Raw genomic sequence first — 21,612 nt, 5'->3', positions numbered from 1 at the left:
TCATAGATTAATTTAAACCCCCGCATCAGGACTCCACAAGATATGCTCCGAGGTATATAAATGGATACACTTCTATCGAACTCCACAAGATCGTCTTAGTGTGTGTTTGTTGGTGTTAGCAGTTTTCTCGTGACAGAGTTGATCTGAGCTTTGGTGGCATTGAAGCTGGTGGATTTTGTTGCTTTAAGCTGAAAGTGCAAATTGGTAAGATTGTTGTATTGGTATTTTGTTCATTTTTCAGTAAATGTATATTTTTTAGGCTTTTATTTGGATTTATATCAAGACATCACAAAGAAAATCCAGATATGATTCAATCTAGCATCTTGACATTCATTTTTTGTTTCATTTTATTTATTGTCAGAATCAATACACATGTTATGAATTTGATATTTTTTTCCTCAAAACCTCCAAAAATGGAGAAGATAACAATATTTTAAAAAAATCGCAACAAATATTCAGTATAGGGGATAGAAGAAACAGGATAACCTGACACTCTCGGACGTCCCCCCAGACCATCTTGACAAAGTATGAAACAAAAGGGTTGTCAGAACGATCTGAGTAGCCGACCGAGAGTATCAAGGTCATCACATTCAAGAAACTGATTACGAAACAAAACTGTTACCGATTTTATGTTCAAAAAACAATAAGTGTGCAGGGCATGCACATTCATCATGATGCCTGGGGTGGATTTCACAAAGGTAGTCCTAACTTAGGACTAGTCCTAGGCAATGCTAAGAGATAGGACCAGTCCTAAGTTAGGACCAGTAACTCATCCTAACTTAGGACTGGTCCCATCTCTTAGCATTGCCTAGGACTATAGTCCTAAGTTAGGACTACCTTTGTGAAATCCACCCCTGGGGTGGATTTCACAAAGAGTTAGGACTAGTCTTATCTCAAGTTAGGACCAGTTACTCGTCCTAACTTAGGACTATCCATGCAATTTGAATATGTCCTAGGACTAGTCCTAAGTTAGGACTAGTCCTAACTCTTTGTGAAATCGACCCCTGGGCTCATACCCACTTCTAGAGTTAGTGATCATAATGTAATGTACAGGAAGAGAGGTACTGGCCCGTTCTTGTAGTTTGAGAATATAAAGGCACTGGACACTATTGGTATAAATATTACCCAAAATAATTGTTATAAAAGCTTACTTGGTAACGAGCGATGGGGAGCTGTTGATAGTTTAAAGATGCTATGTCAGATTGTTTGCCCCAAACATTAACAAAAAAAAATTTTTTTGAGTGAATAGTATTTTAAATAGTATTACCCGCTCTAACGAAAACAAGTTTAACTTTTACTTTCAATGGTCAGGAACCATGACAAAAATTTAAAACGTTTCTTATAAAACACATGAGAATTGGTCACGTGATATATTGTCGGGATCCCGACACAAACTAATTTTGAGCACTTTATTTCACTGCTACTAACAATTGGCGGACTTTTTCGAGCAATGGCTCAAATGAAAGCTTGTAACTTTCTCGATCCCCATCAAAATACCTATTGAATTTTAAATCAAAACTTTTGGGTCAAATCGGCCAAAAATCTGACATAGCATCTTTAAAACATTGTGAGAAAAACGGCTCCCTTTGTAATTTAGTTTTAACTCGAATATTAAAAGACTTTAGAGACCCGTGGCCTTTTATTATGCATTGCATGAAAACACAAATTTGTGCATTTTATATGCATATTTATGTTAGGATACACCAAGTGAGAATACTGGTCTTTGACAATAACCAGGGGGTGTCCTGGGGTTGATTTCACAGAGAGTTAGGACTAGTCTTATCTCGGGTTTGGATGAGTTACTCGCCCTAACTTAGGACTAGCTGTACGTTTTTGATATCTCTTAGGAATAGGACTAGTCCTAACTCTTTGTGAAATCGACCCCTGTGCCTTTGACCAAAATTGGGCCAAGGACACTCGGAACGGTAGTCTAAGTATTGTTGCCAACAAACGGACATGCCCGCTTGGTTTGCAACAAAACAGCGACGGGTTACAACCATTCATTAGAAAACAAGTTATTCAACTGATCTCGTAACTGTCATTGATCGCGACTTGCAATTCGTAAACCTTGATCATACCGCAAAAACGTTCACCTACTGTATTCAAATAGTGAGGATTACAAAATAAGTGGCGAAAAGTGATTCATTGTCCCGGAGATTATAGTAGTTTGTAAGTTTCAAGTGGCAAACCAGTTTGTCCGAAGATAAATCCACCCTTGACTGTGAACTCCGTGGAACTTGAACTTCAATCAATGATTGCATGATGCAATGAAGCTGTCTTCGGACAAACAGGTTTTCCACACGAAACTTTTAAGACCACACTATCCCAGCAGCAAAAATGCATTTGCAAGCAGTTTTCGTATTAAAACTTAAGTTTAACTTCACATATTTTACCACTAATTCTGCATGTTCTAAGTATTCTATAAAAGGTAATTGTCAAAGACCAGTCTTCGCACTTGGTGTATCTCAACATATGCATAAAATTACAAACCTGTGAAAATTTGAGCTCAATTGGTCGTCGAAGTTGCGAGATAATAATGAAAGAAAAAACACCCTTGTCACACGACGTTGTGTGCTTTCAGATGATTGATTTCGAGACCTCAAAATCTATTTCTGAAAATCTATTTCTGGAAAATGAATTCTTTCTCAAAAACTACGTCACTTCAGAGGGAGCCGTTTCTCACAGTGTTTTAGACTATTAACAGCTCTCCATTTCTCGTTACCAAGTAAGTTTTTATGCTAAACATTGTTTTAAAAGATAATACATTGCCGTTAATGTATTTTCCTACTTTTTTAACCACTCTGTATAGAGATGAAGCAAGAAGAAACAAACACCTCCCCTTTTCAACGATTCTTTCATCTTTTGTAAGATATATGTAGAATCATGGAAGTTACAAGTTATGAAATCATAATGATTGTTTATATCTTGGCAAAAAGTTGTTTGGTATGGAATCGATTACAAAACTGCTGATTTATTATAAGTTTAGATCTGCAACTCTCCAAGATACAATTCAGATTATTCCAATCTACTTTTATATACACCAACCCGCGGCGATCCTTTCACCGCCCGCTGCCTTACGGTTACTGCATGGATGGCATCCATTGTACATTGCTAATGGTGTTTGCCTACAGGTGATCCTGTAGTTTCACCCATACCTCGGATGAGCGGTAAATTTCGTAATAACCCTTGACCAACGAGGTCTATAAGGTCATCCGCCATGTTGACTTAGGGCCTATTTTGCAGTGTATTAATATACATGAAAACATTGGGCATGAGAGATTCATCTGTTATTATAACCTTAAAGGCACTGTACACGTTTGGTAATCGTCAAAGACCAGTGTTCTCACTTGGTGTATCCAATCATAAGCATGAAATAACAAGCCTGTGAAAATTTGGGCTCAATCGGTCATCAAAGTAGCGAGAAAATCGTGCAAGAAAAAACACCCTTGTTGGACGATTTTTGTGTGCTTTCAGATAGGAATAAAAGACTTCTATAGCTCGAAGTCTTTCATTATTTTTAGTGAGAAACTACCTCTTTCTAAAAAAACGCGTTACTTCAGAGAGAGTCGTTTTCCACAATGTTTTATACTATCAACAGCTCTCTAATGCTCGTTACTAAGTCAGTTTTTAAGTTGTTTGTTGAATCATCTTTGGAAGAAATATTTGAATGCGTAACATTTAGTGCATCTCTTGGGGCTGAAGGGGGGCGTTGTTTAGAAATTTACGTCAAACTTACCAGACGTCGGAGAATAACTCGCATTTTGTCCCTATATGCATTTTACAGAACAGAATTTTAATTATGTAACGTTCATGGAAGAGGTCTATAGATGGATTTTACATGCCATCATTGACCACCATGTTTGATATAAAACAATGGAAAAGTGCACGCCTGTATGCACTGCGCACAACTCTCAGCCAATGGTATAGCCTTACATGGCACGTTTCGTCAAATATGGCGTTCAATGACGTCATGGGCAATTTATTTATCTATAGACAGTTGCCGTTCCAATGCCGACGGGGACAATATGTGGGTGAAAGGGAAAGGGCTAGCCAAACAATTCTATTTGATAATCTTACACCCAGCAAAAAAAAAAAAAAAAAAAAAGGATTGGAAGGTCAGTTTAGTAACCATTAATCTAATTACTAAGTGCACTGTACTTATTCGACACAGGAACTACACCAAGTTCAATCGTCCAGAAGAGAGATCCGGTAACCTTGACCAAAGTCGTTCAAAACAATGAACTAAACGCATTTAAAGTCACTGGACACTATTGGTTCAAAGACCCTGGACACTTTTGGTAATTGTCAAAGACCAGTCTTCTCACTTGGTGTATCTCAACATCTGCATAACATAACAAATCTGTGAGAACTTGAGCCCAATTGGTTTTCGAAGTTGCGAGATAATACCGAATGAAAAAAACACCCTTGTCACACGAAGTTGTGCGCTTTCAGATGCTTGATTTCGAGACCTCAAATTCTAAATCTGAGGTCTCGAAATCAAATTCGTGGAAAATTACTTCTTTTTCGAAAACTACGCTACTTCAGAAGGAGCCGTTTCTCACAATGTTTTATTCCATCAACCTCTCCCCATTACTCGTTACCAAGTAAGGTTTTATGCTAATAATTATCTTTAGTAAGTACCAATAGTGTCCACTGCCTGTATATGCTCATGACATAAAAACTTCAGTATCTACACATATACCTGAAATAAGAAGCGATCATTGGAGTACGATACAACATTTTGTATAGTTGTGTTCACTTTTTTATAAACAGTTTTGGTTTCAATAGATGTTAAATTTGCATCGGGGATAAAGAATACTAATTTTTGTTTTTTACCCATACTCCGATGTGTGTTAGCACTGTATACTCAGTACTTTCCCGAGTCCTGTGAAAAATATCACAGGCATTTTACTCGGGTGGGATTCGAACCCACGACCCTTGCAACTCTAGAGCAGTGTCTTACCAACTAGACTACCGAGGTTGCCCGGTAGCTAGAGGCAGTTCGAATCCTATGTTTTGGCAGCGGGTACCGCAACGATGGTTTCGCGAGAGCAAAGCTTGTTTTACTAGTTTCTCAGAAATGGTAGCGTTTCAGACAAAACTAGTTCAATAGAACGTCTTCCAACATGACTATCTTTGTAGGGGGTAAGGTAGTGCAAAATCAAATGTAAACACAGTTTTTTTTTTATTTTACCAATGTTGAGTAAAGCTTGTTTTGCTAGTTTTTCAGAAATTGTATAGCGTTTCAGACAAAAGAGCTAAACTTCATTCAACATGACTATCGTTATACCAGTTTATTTATGTCAAAATGTAAACACCTTTTCCCATTAAATTTCACCATTGTTGAGCAAACCCTCTGAGTATAGGTTATTTTATTACTTATAGACAACAAACTCAACTTGGGTTTATGAAACAATGTGTGACATGATTGATTACAGTGGGGCTATTTGGGGTTAAGCCATTCTGCTTTGGTCGTTTGACTCGACTAGGAAAAAGGTGTTGAGCTAGACGAAAACAAAACTATTCCAGGAGATAACGTCATATTATGTTTTTTTCCAATAGATTATTTTCTTCCAAATCTCGTGCAACAAGGAGCACCTGTTTTTCGTGAAACTTGTCACCGCACAGGCCAATCGGAATTGGAGCGTCCGCTATATTGTGCTTTTCTCATTAACCGAAAACGCATAAAGTGCTTGAATTTACAGATGTTTGGTCATTCTGATTTTCTGATCAAGCAAGGTGTATATTACAACTTCAAATTGCTTGTCAAAAACAGCTGGTGTAGACCTACTTATTGAGGTACTGAGCATTTAAACATCATTAGAAAATCTTAGGGCCATGTCACACGAGGCATTTACAGGCAACACGTTCCAGACAATCTCAAAGTGTTTTGAGTATTCAAATATTCTTCTTGAGGATCGGAAGACATTGTTTGAAAAATAACTCATGTGCAAGCAAGCGGTGGTGCAGCATGCACTGCACTTGGTTGCCTCAAAAGATATAAAGCGCCGAATTCATCGCTCTGCAGTCTTTGGTTACCCCACATTGCCTGCAAAGTTGCCTCGTGTAACAAGGCCCTTAGGTTAAGAACATGTTCTTCGAGGAAAATGTTCATCTTGGTGATTTCTTTTGGGGGTTTCATTTACTTGATAGACCAAGATGAGGTATCGAGTTTGTGTTGGTTTGATCCTGATGATGATCGTCAGTGCTGTGAGTTCGAAGCGAGCACCGGCAGTGCTCTCCAATGGGTCAATTCTCGACCTGGTTGCAGCGCCGTTACTCCCCGGTGAACTGAACGAAGGAGACGGTAGCACCAGTATGACACCTAGGGATGTTCAGAGAACAGTTGATCGACATAATGAGTACAGGAAATACAGGGAAGCCAGCAACATGAAGCACATGGTAAGTCTTCCTTAGAATTAGTTTAAAGATTGCAAGATTTGACAACATTTTTTTTTTCGGGGGTTCGTGAATTGGTGACAAGAATCGTGAATTGAGAAATATTTCTGAGTGAAAAACTCTCATTATGAACTTAATGAACTCACTTAAAAAGTGCCATCGCTTGTTGCTCTTAAAAAAACCAAAACAATTAAAAAACATAATTATCTGCTCTCAAATAGAAAATGCTTTCAAGGGAAAAGTTTAATAAAGTGACATTAAAAACTACACATCATACCACCATATCACTAGGAACGCCGGTTTCTCAATGAGGTACAGAAGCACCAACAAGTTTCCGCGAATATATTTCTTAAGACTGTTGTTTTATAAAATGAATAAGATAGAACTTCTTCATGAAAGTGTAATGTGATTTGGAAATAGGCCGAGTTGCAAACTTACCCTGTCAGTATGTCCTAGATTTGTGTTGCCTCTGTGTCCTTCTCTGTTCTCGTTTTCCCCTTGACTTATTTTGTAATTTATATAGTTTTGATATTGATTGTGTATACTTGTATTTGGCCAGTGGATGTCAAGTTTCTATGTTTTTAACAAATAAATCTAAATCTAAATCAAAGTATGTAACCCTTTTAATTCAATTGCTTTGCATCGTAATTTTTTTGCTAGAATTGTTTTTTAAACCCTGTACAAAGTTTGTGTTCTTTCGTAATTTATAAAATGTGTAAGTTTTCTTGTTGTAAATTTGTGAATTGTTGTATCTCTAAACACCTAATCCTGCTGCCTCCATCTTGATCATGTTTCTCGTATCGAATAACACAAATGAATGCTACCAATCGTTTTGAAATTAGGAACCAGGCTCATTTGTTCCTCCAGCCTCGGTTTGGTAACATTCATACCAATCGGAGAAATTCAAGATGGCTGCACCGTGATAAAGGTATAATAAATTATAAGCTGCATGACATGTGACCCATTAGAGACCAGTGATTGGGTCACTCAGTTGAAAACTCCAACCTAGTATTCATCATCTGTTTTTGTCTTCACCCTTTATAGACTTGGGATGCTTCTCTCGCCACGATGGCCCAGCAATGGGCCGAGCGATGTGAGTTTGCTCACGGAGTGGGTAACAACATCTCCCCGTATAACTCGATTGGACAGAATCTCTGGCTGCGGACTGGCGATCCTAACAAACCAGCATCCGGAGTCATTGCTACTGATGACTGGCACGACGAGATCAAAGATTATAACTACGAGAATAATTACTGCGGTAATGTCTGTGGGCATTATACACAGGTAATTTTCCATTTTTTTTTACTATTGAATGGCTTCATATTATCATACACTAAATATCAAAGCAACAACTGAAGCAAACCATCTATTTTATGTAAGGCCTACGTGATGTCAAACTTTGTAGTTTAGTCAGTAATGGTGACAATCTTATTTTTTTTTTTTTTTTTTTTAACTTACGTGACTTTGTTGAATATTATTGTTAACATAGTTATATTTCGATGATTGATTGAGTTTTCAAAAAAAAAAAAAAAAAAAATGTTTCTGTACGAAGCCATTGTTCGGTCTCTATCAAAACTTTTGTATCAATATTATATCAAATGCTTCCGATGTATGTTTTGAACCATTGAAGCAATGTTTTGAACAATTATTGAACAGATCTGGTAATCAATTTGACAGGGATGGTTATTTATCTGTTTACTTACGTCATAGGTTGTGTGGGCGGAGACAGATAAAGTGGGGTGCGGCATCGCATTTTGTAATTATATCTCTGGCTACCAAAATGCTTGGAACATCGTATGTAACTATGGCCCAGCGTAAGTAAAAAAAAATGTCTTAAAGTTTATCCTCGATTCAAAAAATTAACGTTTATCAAATCGTTGTACTGCCCGCTGCTATCACATAATTATTCGAACTGCCTCAATCAACTGGGCGAGCTCATTGGTCCAGTGGTAACACATCAGCAAATGTTGTGGGTTCGAATCCCACCACAGCGATTTGCCTGTGTTTTTTTTTCTTCACATTACTCAGGAAAGCAGTAAAAATCGGTGACTAGGGTAAAACAAATTGTATTGAAATTAATGTGATGATGACATACTTGTTTCCCCGGAGGGGTAATATTACATAAGGGGTATCGGCTGATGTAAATAATTTATACATTGTGAGATCTCAAAGTTAACATATTAAGAGTTTTCTTTTTCTATGACGTGTTCACAATTTGAGCTTAAGTTTCTTCACTTTCCTCTCAATTGTCGAGCCCGAGACCTTGAGTTGATTTGGGTTCTTAAATGTTTTTTTGGCAGGGGAAACTACTTTGGTGAGAAACCTTACAAGACTGGAGGTGTGTGTACAGACTGTCCCAAAGCAACACCATTCTGCTACAATGGACTCTGCCGTAAGTGTAGGCTTGTCATGGTCCGATTTCATAGAGATTCTTAAGCATACAGAACTGGTGTATTGGTTAAAACCAAAATTAATATTCTTTATCCCCGATGCAAATTTAACATCTATTTTATATCGTCGCGGTACCCGCTGCCAAAACATAGGATTTGAACTGCCTCTATAGCTACCGGGCAATCTCGGTGGTATAGTTGGTAAGACACTGCTCTAGAATTGCAATGGTCGTGGGTTCAAATCCCACCCGAGTAATATTCCTGTGATATTTTTTTCACAGGACTCGGGAAAGTACTGAGATATAGTGCTAACACTGGGTAAAAACCAAAATTAATATTCTTTATCCCCGATGCAAATTTAACATCTATTACAGACAAAACTGCTTATCACAATTTTGCTTAGCAACATAAAGCAGGATACCAGCCACAGATAGTAATTGTGAGATGTTATTTTGGCTGATAACTCTATTGTAATAAGCATAATTTTGTTGTGCTTAGCTACTTTTTGTGCTGAAGCAGCTCGACGATATTATAGTGGGCCCTGTGTATACTTTCAGTGATTGTCAAAGACCAATATTCTCACTTGGTGTATCCATTTGCATAACAAACCTCGAAGTTGAAAGATAAAGAAAACACTTTGTTGCAAAGAATTGTGTGCTTTAAAATGCCCGAGAAAGGCTGCATACAAGCCTGAAGCCGTTCTCTGATATCAAATGTTTGAGGTGAGGAAAAATATAAAGGGAGTCGTTTATCACAATGTTTTGTACTTTTTACAACTTTCAGCGCTCCTTACCAAGTACATGTAGTAAGTTTCGATGGTCATTACAATATAGTAGTTGTAAAAAAAAATACAAAACTTAAAGGAAATGGTACCGAGTTTAATATTGACCAAGTCAATCAAACAGTCAAACTTACCCTTAAACCTTCCTAACCCGATGAAACATAACCCACTACTACGTTAACTCAATCTCCAATGATTGTGTTTCAATCTACAGGTCTATGTAACTTGGAGGAGGCGGGCTGTTGTAAGTATTTTCATTTGACAAATTAACACTTGGGTATAGCCCGAATGAAAAAGTCAAAGTTGACTAGTCTATTGTATACTTAAATATGCGTTTTACTTCAACATTTTATAAGTATTTTGCAAACTTTTATGTCTTTGCTGTTGTTGGATTTTTTAATTTCAGCATGCACTTTGACCTGTCAGAACTGTGGGGTGTTGAACAAAGACAAGTGTTACTGTGAGTGTCCGAACGGATTTACAGGAGCCTCATGCGCGGGTAAGTTTTCCATTAATTGCTTCTCTCCACTATGGAGTGCAAAGTGCTACTTTTTTTCCGGGGGTTATACTTCTTTCTCCTAGTCAAACTATTTGAAGTGTTATATTTGAGGTATAGTTGTCTAAAGTCATGTCAACTTGTCTGTAGATGGAGTGTTGAGACATTGGCTATCCCAGTTTTCCATTAATTGCTTCTCTCCACTAAGTAGTACAATTTGCCTTTTTTATTTTTTTATCCCAGGGATAATATTTTATTTCTTTTTTATAAGTCAAACTATTTGAAGTTCTATATGTTTTGTATGGTTCTCTAAAATGATTTTAATAAAAATACTTTATTTTATGTAAATTTTGAATTGTTTCTTATCTGCAGAAGAGTGTCGGGATAACGATCCTAAGTGTGGTGCAAACCCAGGCTACCCAGGTCCCTATGCTTGCTCATGGTTCCCAGAGGTACCAAAGGCTTGTCCACTCATGTGCGGATCGTGTAGTGAGTATATTTTATAATTAATTCTAGAATCACATATAAAAAAAAATCTATTTTTTGAAAATATAACTTTGATATATTATTTCTGATAATAATGAAACCAAGGATGACCTAGGCCTATAAATGAACTAAAGTACTGCAACTCGCAAGCCTGAGGAAACTTGTACAAAAGTGTACTTGCTGTGAAACACATGGTTTCTCGAGCCCTGGCGACCTTACACTTTCGTATTATACTACAGTGACAGCACAGAGTAAGAGTCCTATCTTTTTAGGGCTGGTTTACCCCTACTCTTCCACGATCTTGGGTGGATTTCACACAGAGTTAAGATAAGTCTTATATCGAGTAAGAACGAGTTATGACTAGCTTTCATCAAGAGTCATAGGACTAGTCCTAAGTTAAGACACCTTTGTGAAATCGACCCCTGGTTTATCTTACGTGCACTCCAATCCTAACACACGGAACCTATAGCTTTATGTCCCATCCGAAGGACAAAGCAATTGTGGGGAAGTATCTCACTCACACTCACTTGAATCCACACTCCGCTGATCAGAAACACAAGAGCTCGATTCCAGTGCTCTTAACCATTCATCCTAAACCCGCAACAAATAAAAAGAAGATAGTTGTTTTATTAATTTAACCATGAAACTCCTTGATTTTACCCGTAACCAAATTTAGAACATCTTCGTTCGGTCAGTGCTAATAATGGTATTTTTGTTTTGCTCAAATTTCAGGCGCACGTGATCCTGGTTTTACATGTGGTGAGTTGTATACTATTATGCCTCCTAAAAGTTGCACATTGTGGGGAATTTTTTTATCTTTATTGTGTTTATTTCATAATGATAATACACACTCATAAAGAAATATGGTTTCATGTATTTCTCGGACCTTGACCAAGCTATACCGAGTTAGGCCTATATGATTTCACTTTTTCACACAAATAAGTCAAACAGCTAGGGCTTATTTCTTCTCACATAAACGATTTCGGATTATTCACTATAAATCTAAGAAGTACATTCGTATACTATGGTTGCTAATTTTTTGAATGGTGCCTCTTTCATTGTTCTGCTCAGATCCCAACCAACCATCTGGAGGAGTCGATGTGGTGCAGACACCAGACCTGTTGTGTAAAACCGTGTTTGATTCAGTAGCTATGATCAATGGAGAGTTGAATGTAGTAAAGGTAGGAATGGTCATCCCTTCACAATCCCAGTAAGGAACAGGTTATTTTGTAAACGTACTTGTATCTTTCATGGAGTTCTACACAGCTCGATTCAGTCTCTATCAGTTTATCCGATATTGCCACAGGGTAAAGTGGTAACCTTATTCTGGTAAGGAAAGTTTTGTTGTGCTTAGCTACTTTTTCTGCTTAAGCAGCAGTATGAATTTGGGCCCTGAACTGATGGGCGTGGTCTCTCTGGTCCCCGACAAATATTGATATTTTCCTTGTGCTTGAATCCTTCTGCGTAGGGTAAGAAGTATTGGCGGTTTGACCAACAAGGAAACCTCTTATCATCACCGGCTGGTGAGCTACTCAAGAACTACCATTCATCGGTCAAGAAGGGCGTGAAAGCTTTGTATCAGATAACAAACGGAGCAGGAGATCTCCCGGATACCATAACGATGATCAGAGGTGAGTTTCAGCTGATGGGGATTCCTTGATTTTAGGTGGTGGTGGTGGTGGGGTGGGGGCAGCGAAAGGGATGAATTGGCCAAAAATTGCACACAGATAAAAACTATAAGCACTTGTTTCTGATTTGGGTAAAAAGTATGTTTTGCTCTTTGCATTCCCCCCTCATGCTGTGCCCGAGTGGTACATACTGTTTGCCTCATTTTTCTTCACTTTTTTTTACCATTTTGTTGATGGGTGGAGGGGGGAGGGAGGGGGTGTGAGTTCCCTTCCTACATACGTCCTCGTGGAAGACACCCGAATATAGTGTAATTGGGCGCTCTCTGATATTACAAGCAAACCGACATACTTCTATAATGCGCTAATTAAATTTTTTGATGCGAAGGGCTTTTTAAAAGGAACTCTATGAAAGTGACTGCAAGGCTTATGCGATTCGGTTTTAAAAGGTTTTCGACTCGTCGATTTCAGGGAAGAAGATGACTCGGTTTAGCAACAACCGTCGTCGTTTACCAGGGTGGCCCATAAATCTATACACTGACAAAGGTATAACAGTGCCTATAGTCGCCGCGGTACACGACGGCAGGTCTGACGTAACCTACATGATAGCTGCTAAAACATCTCAAGTGTACACGTATGACGAAATCAGCCAATCACTCTCCAGGAACAACCCAGTAGAGATTGACTCAATGTTTAGGGGTGTACCGAAGAAAATAACTGCTGCATTCCGTCAGGGTGGTGAGTACAAATCATTCAGATTCACACAAAATATTGCCAACATTTTTGAAAATGTTTGTAGTCATAGCGCCCTCTTGTGAGTAGGACTAGAGGATTTGTTGTCCCTGTTTGGCCGTGTCCGAAATGGCTGTTACATTAGGGGTTTGCAGAGTTCTGCGTCATCATGTGATGTCTTATTATTACGTCCTTGCACCGCCCTCAGCACCAGCCGTAGCTGTATACGCCAGTTCGGATGCGACCTGAGCTTTTTATATCTGTGTTATTGACACGTTAATCCAATAAAACGATCCAATGAAATCATTGGGTTCTAAAAAGCAAATACCTGTCCTTAATGAAGTGGACACTATTGGTAATTGTCATAGACTAGCCTTCACAGTTGGTGTATCTCAACATATTATGCATAAAATAACAAACCTGTGTAAAATTGAGCTCAATCGGTCATCGAACTTGCGAGATAATAATGAAAGAAAAAACACCCTTGTCACATGAAGTTATGAGGTCTCAAATTAAATTCGTGGAAAATTGCTTTTTTCTCGAAAACTATGGCACTTCAGAGGGAGCCGTTTCTCACGATGTTTTATATCACCAACCTCCCCCATTACTCGTCACCAAGTAAGGTTTTATGCTAATAACTATTTTGAGTAATTACCAATAGTGTCCACTGCCTTTAAAGACAGAGGAAAACCAGTCTTAATCTTTGCAGCTAAAAACAAACCCCTGCAAAGTTTTTGATTCAAGTTAATATGTTGGTCTCAGTTTGTCGATATATTGTTTTGAATACCACTGAATAACTATCGTGTCTCTTCTGGAAAGGACTACGGCTTAAAGGGTGTATGTACTTTTTGTAGGACAAAAAAACACAATGTCCACAGATTTACACTAAACTTACACAGCTTGAAGATAATGATAGTAGAAAGCTGAGGTGCTGTAGTTTTGGGGAAATGAGTAAAACAATGTCATGAAAATAATTGTCGTCCCATAAGACGTATTTTCATGACATTGTTTTACTCATTTCTCAAAAACTACAGCACCTCAGTAAGTTATATTTAACGGGAAGCTTTCCACTATCAAGTTCAAACCCTGTAAGTTTAATGTAAATCTATGGACAGTTTGAAAAGGTACCCAAATGCTTTAAGTTTATTGTGACAAAGGGTCCGTAACAGTTGAATTTTCTCAGCGTTACAAAGTCCGATGAATAATGTTTTTGTTTTGTTTTTTTTGTCATAAAAGCAATCACATCATTCTACGAGAATACAACCGTATTGTTATCCGATCCCATTCCTTCTGTCTCAGCATCTCATCATTTACATTTAAATAATGAATGTGTTCTTTGTATTCTATTTTACCAGCATATTTCTACTTCGTACGAGGAAAGCTCGTCTACAAGGTAAACTCGAACACCATGGCCGTTGAGGGCCCAGGACAGAACTTTGCGAAGACATTCATTGGATGTTAAAGTAACACTCCAGTCAAGCACTGATGGGGAGGTCTGAAGCTCTTCAAAGTAAAAAAAAAAAAAAAAAAAAAAGACATAGACTGAATTTTTAAATAGGACTTTTAAAGTAAAGATTTTGATATGGGTTAAGAGTTACTTTAATTACACGTACATTTAGGACATAGTTACAAGTAAGCGGTTTGATAACACTTGAAAGAAGTATAAACACGGTGCCATAAATACAGTTTTTTAACAGTTTCCCTTTTTTAATGCACATACAAATTCCGATTTAAAAAATGTCACGATTTTTAAAATGCACATAAAAGAAATGTGAAGACCTTTTGGTAATTGACAAAGACCAGTATTCTCACTTGGTGTATCCCAACATTATGCATGAAATTTATTATTATTTATTAGTTATTTTTATTTATTTTAAATCTTCGGACATAATTCGTAGTTGGCAGGGGCCGTCCAGGGTAAGGCAAAAGTTTTAAAAACTGTCATCAAAGCGAAATAACATATTTGTGACAATTTAGACTCAACTCGTCATTGGATAATGAAAGAAAAACACCCTTGTTGCACGCTTTCAGATGCCTTTATGAAAGGCTTCAGGCCTGAAGTGTTTTGTTCATACTTGAGTGAGAAAATACCTCTTTCTCAAAAACTAAACTTCAGAATGAGCCGTTTCCCACAATGTTTTAAACATCAACAGCTCACTGCTCGTTACCTTGTAAAGTTAATGTTTATGCTAACAATGTTTGAATAATTATAATATATAACCAATAGCATCTAGTGCATTTAAACAAATATTTTACAAACCAACCGAACCGGCTGAACAGGGGTCAGCCTTAAAGGGTCCAGGGGTCAGCCTTAAAGGGTTCGGGTACTTTTTATAGGACCAAAAACACAATGTCCACAGATTTACACTAAACTTACACAGTTTGAAGATAATGATAGTAGAAAGCTTCCCTTAAAAAGTTTACGTGCTGAGGTGCTGTTGTTTTTTGAAAAATTGGTAAAACAATGTCATGAAAATAATTTTCGTCTCACTGATCATGAGACGAAAATTATTTTAGCATGTAAAAACGTATTTTCATGACACTGTTTTACTCATTTCTGCGTTCAACAAGTTTAAATGTATTTTGTGGAATGTTGCTATCGTTAACAGTGGCTAATTGGCAACAAAACTGCGTGTTACAAACAATTGCAGGTATGTTATAGTTATCATAAGTTACCCAACAGACCTTGTTGTGATGTGTTATGACTTTCAACATTTCTTTGAATATAAACAAAATTATTACACATTATTCAAACTTGAGCATTATCCATGTACCAGTTATGATTTACTATAATAACAGAACATAAATTCTTCGGTACATTGACATGAATAAATATTATTCGAGAGTAAATATTTATTATGTTGTGTGTAACTTTTGGTCGATCTTTTCACACTACAAAAAAACTCCTATGATTTTCTCGGGAAATAACTTATTCCCGGAAACTAAATAACCCTGCTCAGGGGGTAGGGTTAAGGGAGTTAAGCCCTGGGTAAAACGGGGGGGGGGGGGGGGGGGGGAGAAGCTAGTGAGAACAAAAGTGGGTTTAACTTACCCCCAACTTTTGCGTCCAGTGTTGGGACGCAGCATGAGCTGACAGGGTTTGATCGTATGTGTGCAGCGACCGAGCCTATTCCTGGGAAATAGTACAGAGCCTGTCCATGACAGGACCATGCAGTCCGTGATAAGGTGGGGGTCAACGGATTTGGCTGAAATTTTGGTCGTAGGTGGGTCATAGATTGCCTTGAGGCTGTGCTCAATATTTGGCCAATCCGACCTCCCTAACAGAAAAAAATAGAAAAAAATGTGGTTTTTTGTGATTTTTGACTACAAAAGTTTAAACGCTTGCTGCTGAACGGTGGAATACAGTAGAGCAATGAAATTTGCAGGGTCTTTAGTTAGTATCCTGACCTAAACACGAACTCAAAATTTTGGAAAACCAAGACTCTTAAGAGGCAACAGTAACTTGTCATTTAAGGGTACCCCTAAATTTGCGTCACATCTTTGAGTTGCTGTAGAGTCATTAGTGCAGGTCTGTGAGCAATGACAGAGAGGTCTTATTATGGTCCTTAGGTAGCATCAATAAAATATTTGCCAGCAGTTTTTTGTTTGAAATGGCAGGTGCCTGTTTTTGCCTTATAATGGCGGTTCATTCAAAACTGGTACCTCTTGTGATTTGCGATTGCCTCGTTTTCAACGGTAGTCTCGATGCATTGGACATGAAGCAAACCTCTCATCACCCTATGAAACAATTATGTTGGTCCCTGAATCTTTAATTAAGTATTTTTGGTAAACATGACCATTTTCCTCAGGATTCAGACACTGACCTTATATTTAAATGTTTTGTTTAGTTTGTCATACTCAAATCCTGATTCATATTTTAATTCTAGCCCCCTCCTCCAAGCCTTTCACCCTTTCTGATTTGTATAATCACATGAGTAGCTATCAGTGCAAGTTAGTTGGTCCTTGTCAGGCATTTGCAGTACTGCAAAGCCACAATCCTCTTCAGAATAAGGTAATTAGAAAACATTAGATAACAAAATAAACACACCAGGACTTTAATATAGTTTAGAGAATAACACAATAAGTTTCATTGGTTTTATTTATTGACATCATGAGTGCAACCGTTCAATATGTTTTAGTTTTTACCTTCACACTACCTGTGTGTGGTATTCACTGACTATACAGTCAAGATAGAATGGTACAAGTATTACACCATAGATAATACTCAAACGGCATCACAGTTGAAAGCAGTACTGGCCATTGAGTGATGGATTTTTTGGGGTGTGAAAATCAGCCCTGATGGTAACGAGACAATGGGAAACTTTAGACTATGTGCCAATCACCAAGAGAGGGCGCTCTTCACCAGGTAATAGACCTTTTCGCAAATACCGGGGCGCGCGCGTAAAGCTTGGAATTAGGTGCATTGTGGTCTAGCTGGTAGCAAAACTTGATGCGTATCTATCCCACAATGCACCTCATTCAACAGTCTGCGCTTGCGCATTGGTATTTGCGATAAGGTCTATGTCAACAACTAAGGAATAGGAGAAGCATGAGTGACGGTCACTGACAGCAAATACCTTGTGTTTTGCGTGTTTTTGATTTTGTATTTTAGATTTAGCCAAACTGTATTTTGTTTTTCATAACACATTGCCAGCATAAACCAAACTGTTCTGGAACAGGACGTACTGGACACGAGTTCCCCAATGATAACGAGCGGTGTGCATGAGTTTTTGGGAGTGTTTCTTCTAGGGTAATTAGCAAAAATTCCAAAATGCTGACCTACCAAAAATTGAGGAGAAATCTGAAGTTTAGTTGTATGACAATGTATCTGATTTAATTTTCAAGGGGCTGAGAGACTTCTAAATATTTTTTGAGTATTTTTGAATTTTTAGCATTTACCATTGTTTGCTATAGGAGTTGTGCACCCTTACCTGGTAGGTCTGCTGCCCTCTAGTGGCAGAGCTTTCAAAAAGTCTCCCATTGGAAAGCTAATTGTCTAGGTGTAGTTTGGGAACATCAACATTTTGAGATTAACAAAAATAAAAAATGGAAGAGTAGCACTGACTGTTTAATCAAAGACGAACACTTGATAAGCGTCCGATGGCATCATGCATTTAAATGCCTCAAAGCTCACACTGGTTCTGTACAGCATCTTTCTACCAATTCTACAGCATTATTTTGCACATCAGTCCAGCTCTTTGATGGCAGTGTCCCAGATTTTTGTAGGAGAGCAAGACGTGAAAAATAGCTGGCTATCTGTTGGGTAGTCAACCAGTCATCTCTGTGAAAGTGACTTTTCAATCGCCGGGACACAGTTTCTGGGATTTTCCTTTTTTCCTGTACTGGCGCCAATCATGAACTGAGCAAGCAAAAAATCCTTCACTTGCTGTGAAAACCTCTTCCTTGCCTTGGAAATCTTGCAAGCCCAGCCAGGAAGGATTGCCTGGGCCATAGAGGCCGAAGCTGCTCCCGAACTGACAGTCTCAACACCTGTACTGGAACAAGAAGGGCCAGCTTGCATCTCGCCAATCTTTTCAGCCCACTGACGTGCAATCTTGTCAAGACGAGATTCCTTATGGGGACGAAACATATGCCGTCCAGCTGCCAAATGATGTGTTAGGAGCTCATCGGTGGGGAAAGTTTTGACACAGTTTGATTCTTTACAGGAAAGCTGAACATCATCCCTTTGTTGACGAATTGCTCCCGTCAAGACTTTGGGCTCAGTATAATGTCCAACAGTGTAAGTGATGATCAGTGGTCCAGGTGGTTGCTTGATCAATTTTGCGTGGGGATGGAATTGGTTGCCAATGCTGTAAGCGAGCCAGGAGCGCACACCACCTACCTCAAAGGAGAAATTGGTAAAGTTGGCGACACCTGGCCGTTTCAGAGTTTCACCAGAAGAGGGCATGTCTCCAATCTTCAGAACAGATGCATAGCATCCTCTCACACCATTGTATGACTCTAAGGCAGTGTGCATGTCATCAGCAGTGAGTACGTCGTTGCCTTAATTGACGTACTGCTCGATATGGGCCTTCATCGGTGCTGTCTTACGATCACATTTGTCTTTACCTGCCTGTACCTCAGAGAAGTCATACCTTGAAATGATGATGTCCACTTTTTTAGCAAGATCTGCCATAGATAGGATAAGAGGTGCACAGTGGTAACATCATGTATTATCAGACCTAAGAGAGACTTCGGTGATGTTTGGACGCCTTCGTTTCAGCTCAAGCAACGAGGCTTCTAGTACTAACAGTACGCTCCACCAATTCTGGACACATGGCTGGATTAGATGGACGAAGCACAAAATCTGAAGATAACAAGACATACATGAATCTTATTTTAATGATGTAAGATTTGCATCAAGATAAAGTATTTCTAATTTTTGTTGTACTCCGTTAAATACATGTATACCGATGTGTGAAATATAAATGCAGTCAAGTGGGTGGTTTTTGAACAATATGAGTCCCATGTGACACGCATGTTTTGTTGCTTTTTTCTTTTTCTTTTCCAACTCGTAAAAAACACCAAGTATATGTGTTGCTTACCACACATCTGTTTAAACATCTGGGTAAAAATGAGTAAATCTCAAATATAAAAGTATCATTCCCTTCAAGTGATGAACCAAGGATAACACATGGTTATACAAAGTTATTATTCACAATTCCTCATGAGTGCTTGAAAAGTTCTTATTGCTTCTTTCACACAGGTCTTTGTGTATTTTATTTGTTTAATCTGCCGATTCATTAAACAAATAAAATAAAAATGTGAATGACAAATTATGGCTTTTCAGTGATTTGTATCATGAGCAAACTTTTTATTTAAACATAATGGTATCCAACCAAACCATAACCAATGCTTTGCCACTGAGAGTTCTTGATTTGGCTACTTTACCTATTGTACATGGTATGATTCCCATTGCAAGTAGAGTGCGATGAGCATTCTTTACAAGTTGTCTTTAATACAGGGCCTACTCTCCTTGGTCCCTGCCTGCTACCAAATGTAAAACTTTTCATAGAGACAGAGATCATAAACAATGTAGTTTCTGTGCTTGAGGCAGATGGTTTGGAGCATCCAATCATGTCCAACACAAATGTGGGAAATTAAAAAGCCTGCTTAAAAGTGTTGGAAAAATTTGCCAAGATCTTATTAAAAACAATGATACTAACGATTTGCATGACGAGCGTAAGAGATCATTTAAAAGGAACACGTTGCCAGGGATCGGTCAAGTTGGTCTTTGAAATGCGTTTGTAACCGCTTGTTATAAAATGCATGGCTAGAAAGATGTTTTTGAGTGATACTTGTCTGGATCATTATATTCTACTTTTAAAATATCTTTCTAATCATATGCATTTTGTAATAAACGTTTACAAACACTTTTCAAAGACCAACTCGACCGATCCAAGGCAACGTGTGTTCCTTTAATGAAACAACACGGATAGAAGTTGTAAATACTTGCACCTGCTCAACATAAATAAGTAAGATGCATTTGCAGTGACACGATCAACAAAAAACATTGTCAAACATTACCTGCTGAACTCTTTTATTGTTTGCAACAGTACAACTGAAAGGAACCCCACCATGGTTGGGGGAACTGCTTACAGAAGGCCAAAGCAGGTGAATTTGGACACAGTACTTGCTCACTTTTAGAGCCTCTTTGTTCTGATAGGGATGAAAATGTTTAGTTTGGTAGCGAGCAGGGGACCAAGAAGACTGTTAAAAGGCCATGTACAAATGTATAAACAAGAATAGTAAAGAATGCTCATCGCACTACTTCTCTTCTTGCAATGTGAATCATACCTGTACAACTAGGTAAAGTAGTCATGACAAAACAAGAACTCCCAGTGGCAAAGCATGGTTATAAACTTTTTATATGTTACTTAAAGAACATGGAAACAGTGCCATATTTTTTTAACAATCATGCTCGTTTTTGGTTTTTATTAATTCAAACTAAGGGATAACTTCCAAATGCATTTTTATTGTTTTTGGAAAAATTACCATGTTTGAGGCAGAAGTGTCACAATAGGATACAATAAACCAAAGTGTTTCTCCCCAGCAGATATGCAAACCATAATGATAGCCCAATCACAACCAAAGGGGAAATATTCCGAGGACCAATAATAAATTAAGACAGTACAAACTTTCTTGATGTGCACGGGAAATTAAAAATGTTTGCCCTAATCACAGCCGAAAGGAGAATTTTCTGAGACCCCTGGCAAGTTGACATTTTGGGGTCCAAAAATAGGGTAAAAATTTCGATTTTGCAAGTTCTAAAAACATTCTGTAATGCATGATGCAAAAATAGCACAAGGGTGATATTTAAAGCAATAATTTTTTTTCTCAAGGAAGGCCAAGGATGATACTTTGTAGTGATATAAAAGGTTTTTTGAAATAATTTTGCATTTTGGTGGGGTGGAGTTGTAAATATGAGCTAAAATCCAGTTTTTCAGACCCCAAAATCGGCCTAAAATGGCCAAAAAACAAAATGAGCCGAAACCATGGCAACGGGCTATATATGGAATTGAAAATGCAATTTTGTTTACTTGCACCCCAAGGCCCTTCCACCCACAAAGTATAAAAAAAAAATCATTTTTTGACCGTGAGCAACTATGTCAATTATTTACCTGAACTGACTCTTATGAACTTTTCCATCTTTGTTGACCCTTGGCAATTAAAATCAAGAAGAGCTGGCAATGTTTTTATTTT

General features: G+C 38.0%; 1 protein-coding gene and 1 pseudogene across 2 annotated transcripts; one reads left to right on the top strand and one right to left on the bottom strand.

The window, feature by feature from the left end:
• Window positions 1-95: 95 nt before the first annotated feature.
• On the top strand, window positions 96-15,759 carry LOC139944265 (uncharacterized). 2 transcript variants are annotated; one of them, XM_071941251.1, is made up of 13 exons: window positions 96-204; window positions 6,154-6,402; window positions 7,444-7,683; window positions 8,110-8,213; window positions 8,700-8,791; window positions 9,785-9,814; window positions 9,977-10,069; window positions 10,439-10,555; window positions 11,285-11,311; window positions 11,624-11,733; window positions 12,021-12,183; window positions 12,649-12,915; window positions 14,265-15,759. In XM_071941251.1, exons 2-13 carry the CDS (start codon window positions 6,160-6,162, stop codon window positions 14,369-14,371), a joined length of 1,593 nt encoding a protein of 530 aa, XP_071797352.1. In that variant the 5' UTR covers window positions 96-204; window positions 6,154-6,159; the 3' UTR covers window positions 14,372-15,759. The 2 variants fall into 2 exon arrangements, with proteins under 2 accessions (XP_071797352.1, XP_071797353.1); XM_071941252.1 differs by lacking the exon at window positions 96-204 and adding an exon at window positions 5,612-5,799.
• Window positions 15,760-17,550: 1,791 nt separating this feature from the next.
• LOC139944271 (uncharacterized) lies at window positions 17,551-19,572 on the bottom strand (annotated as a pseudogene).
• Between the last annotated feature and the right edge of the window lie 2,040 nt (window positions 19,573-21,612).

The sequence above is a fragment of the Asterias amurensis genome, chromosome 11, assembly GCF_032118995.1.
Source record: "Asterias amurensis chromosome 11, ASM3211899v1".
Lineage (NCBI taxonomy): Eukaryota > Metazoa > Echinodermata > Asteroidea > Forcipulatida > Asteriidae > Asterias > Asterias amurensis.
The sequence above is the reverse complement of the archived record's forward strand: the minus strand, read 5'-3'. Positions and strand labels throughout refer to the sequence as shown.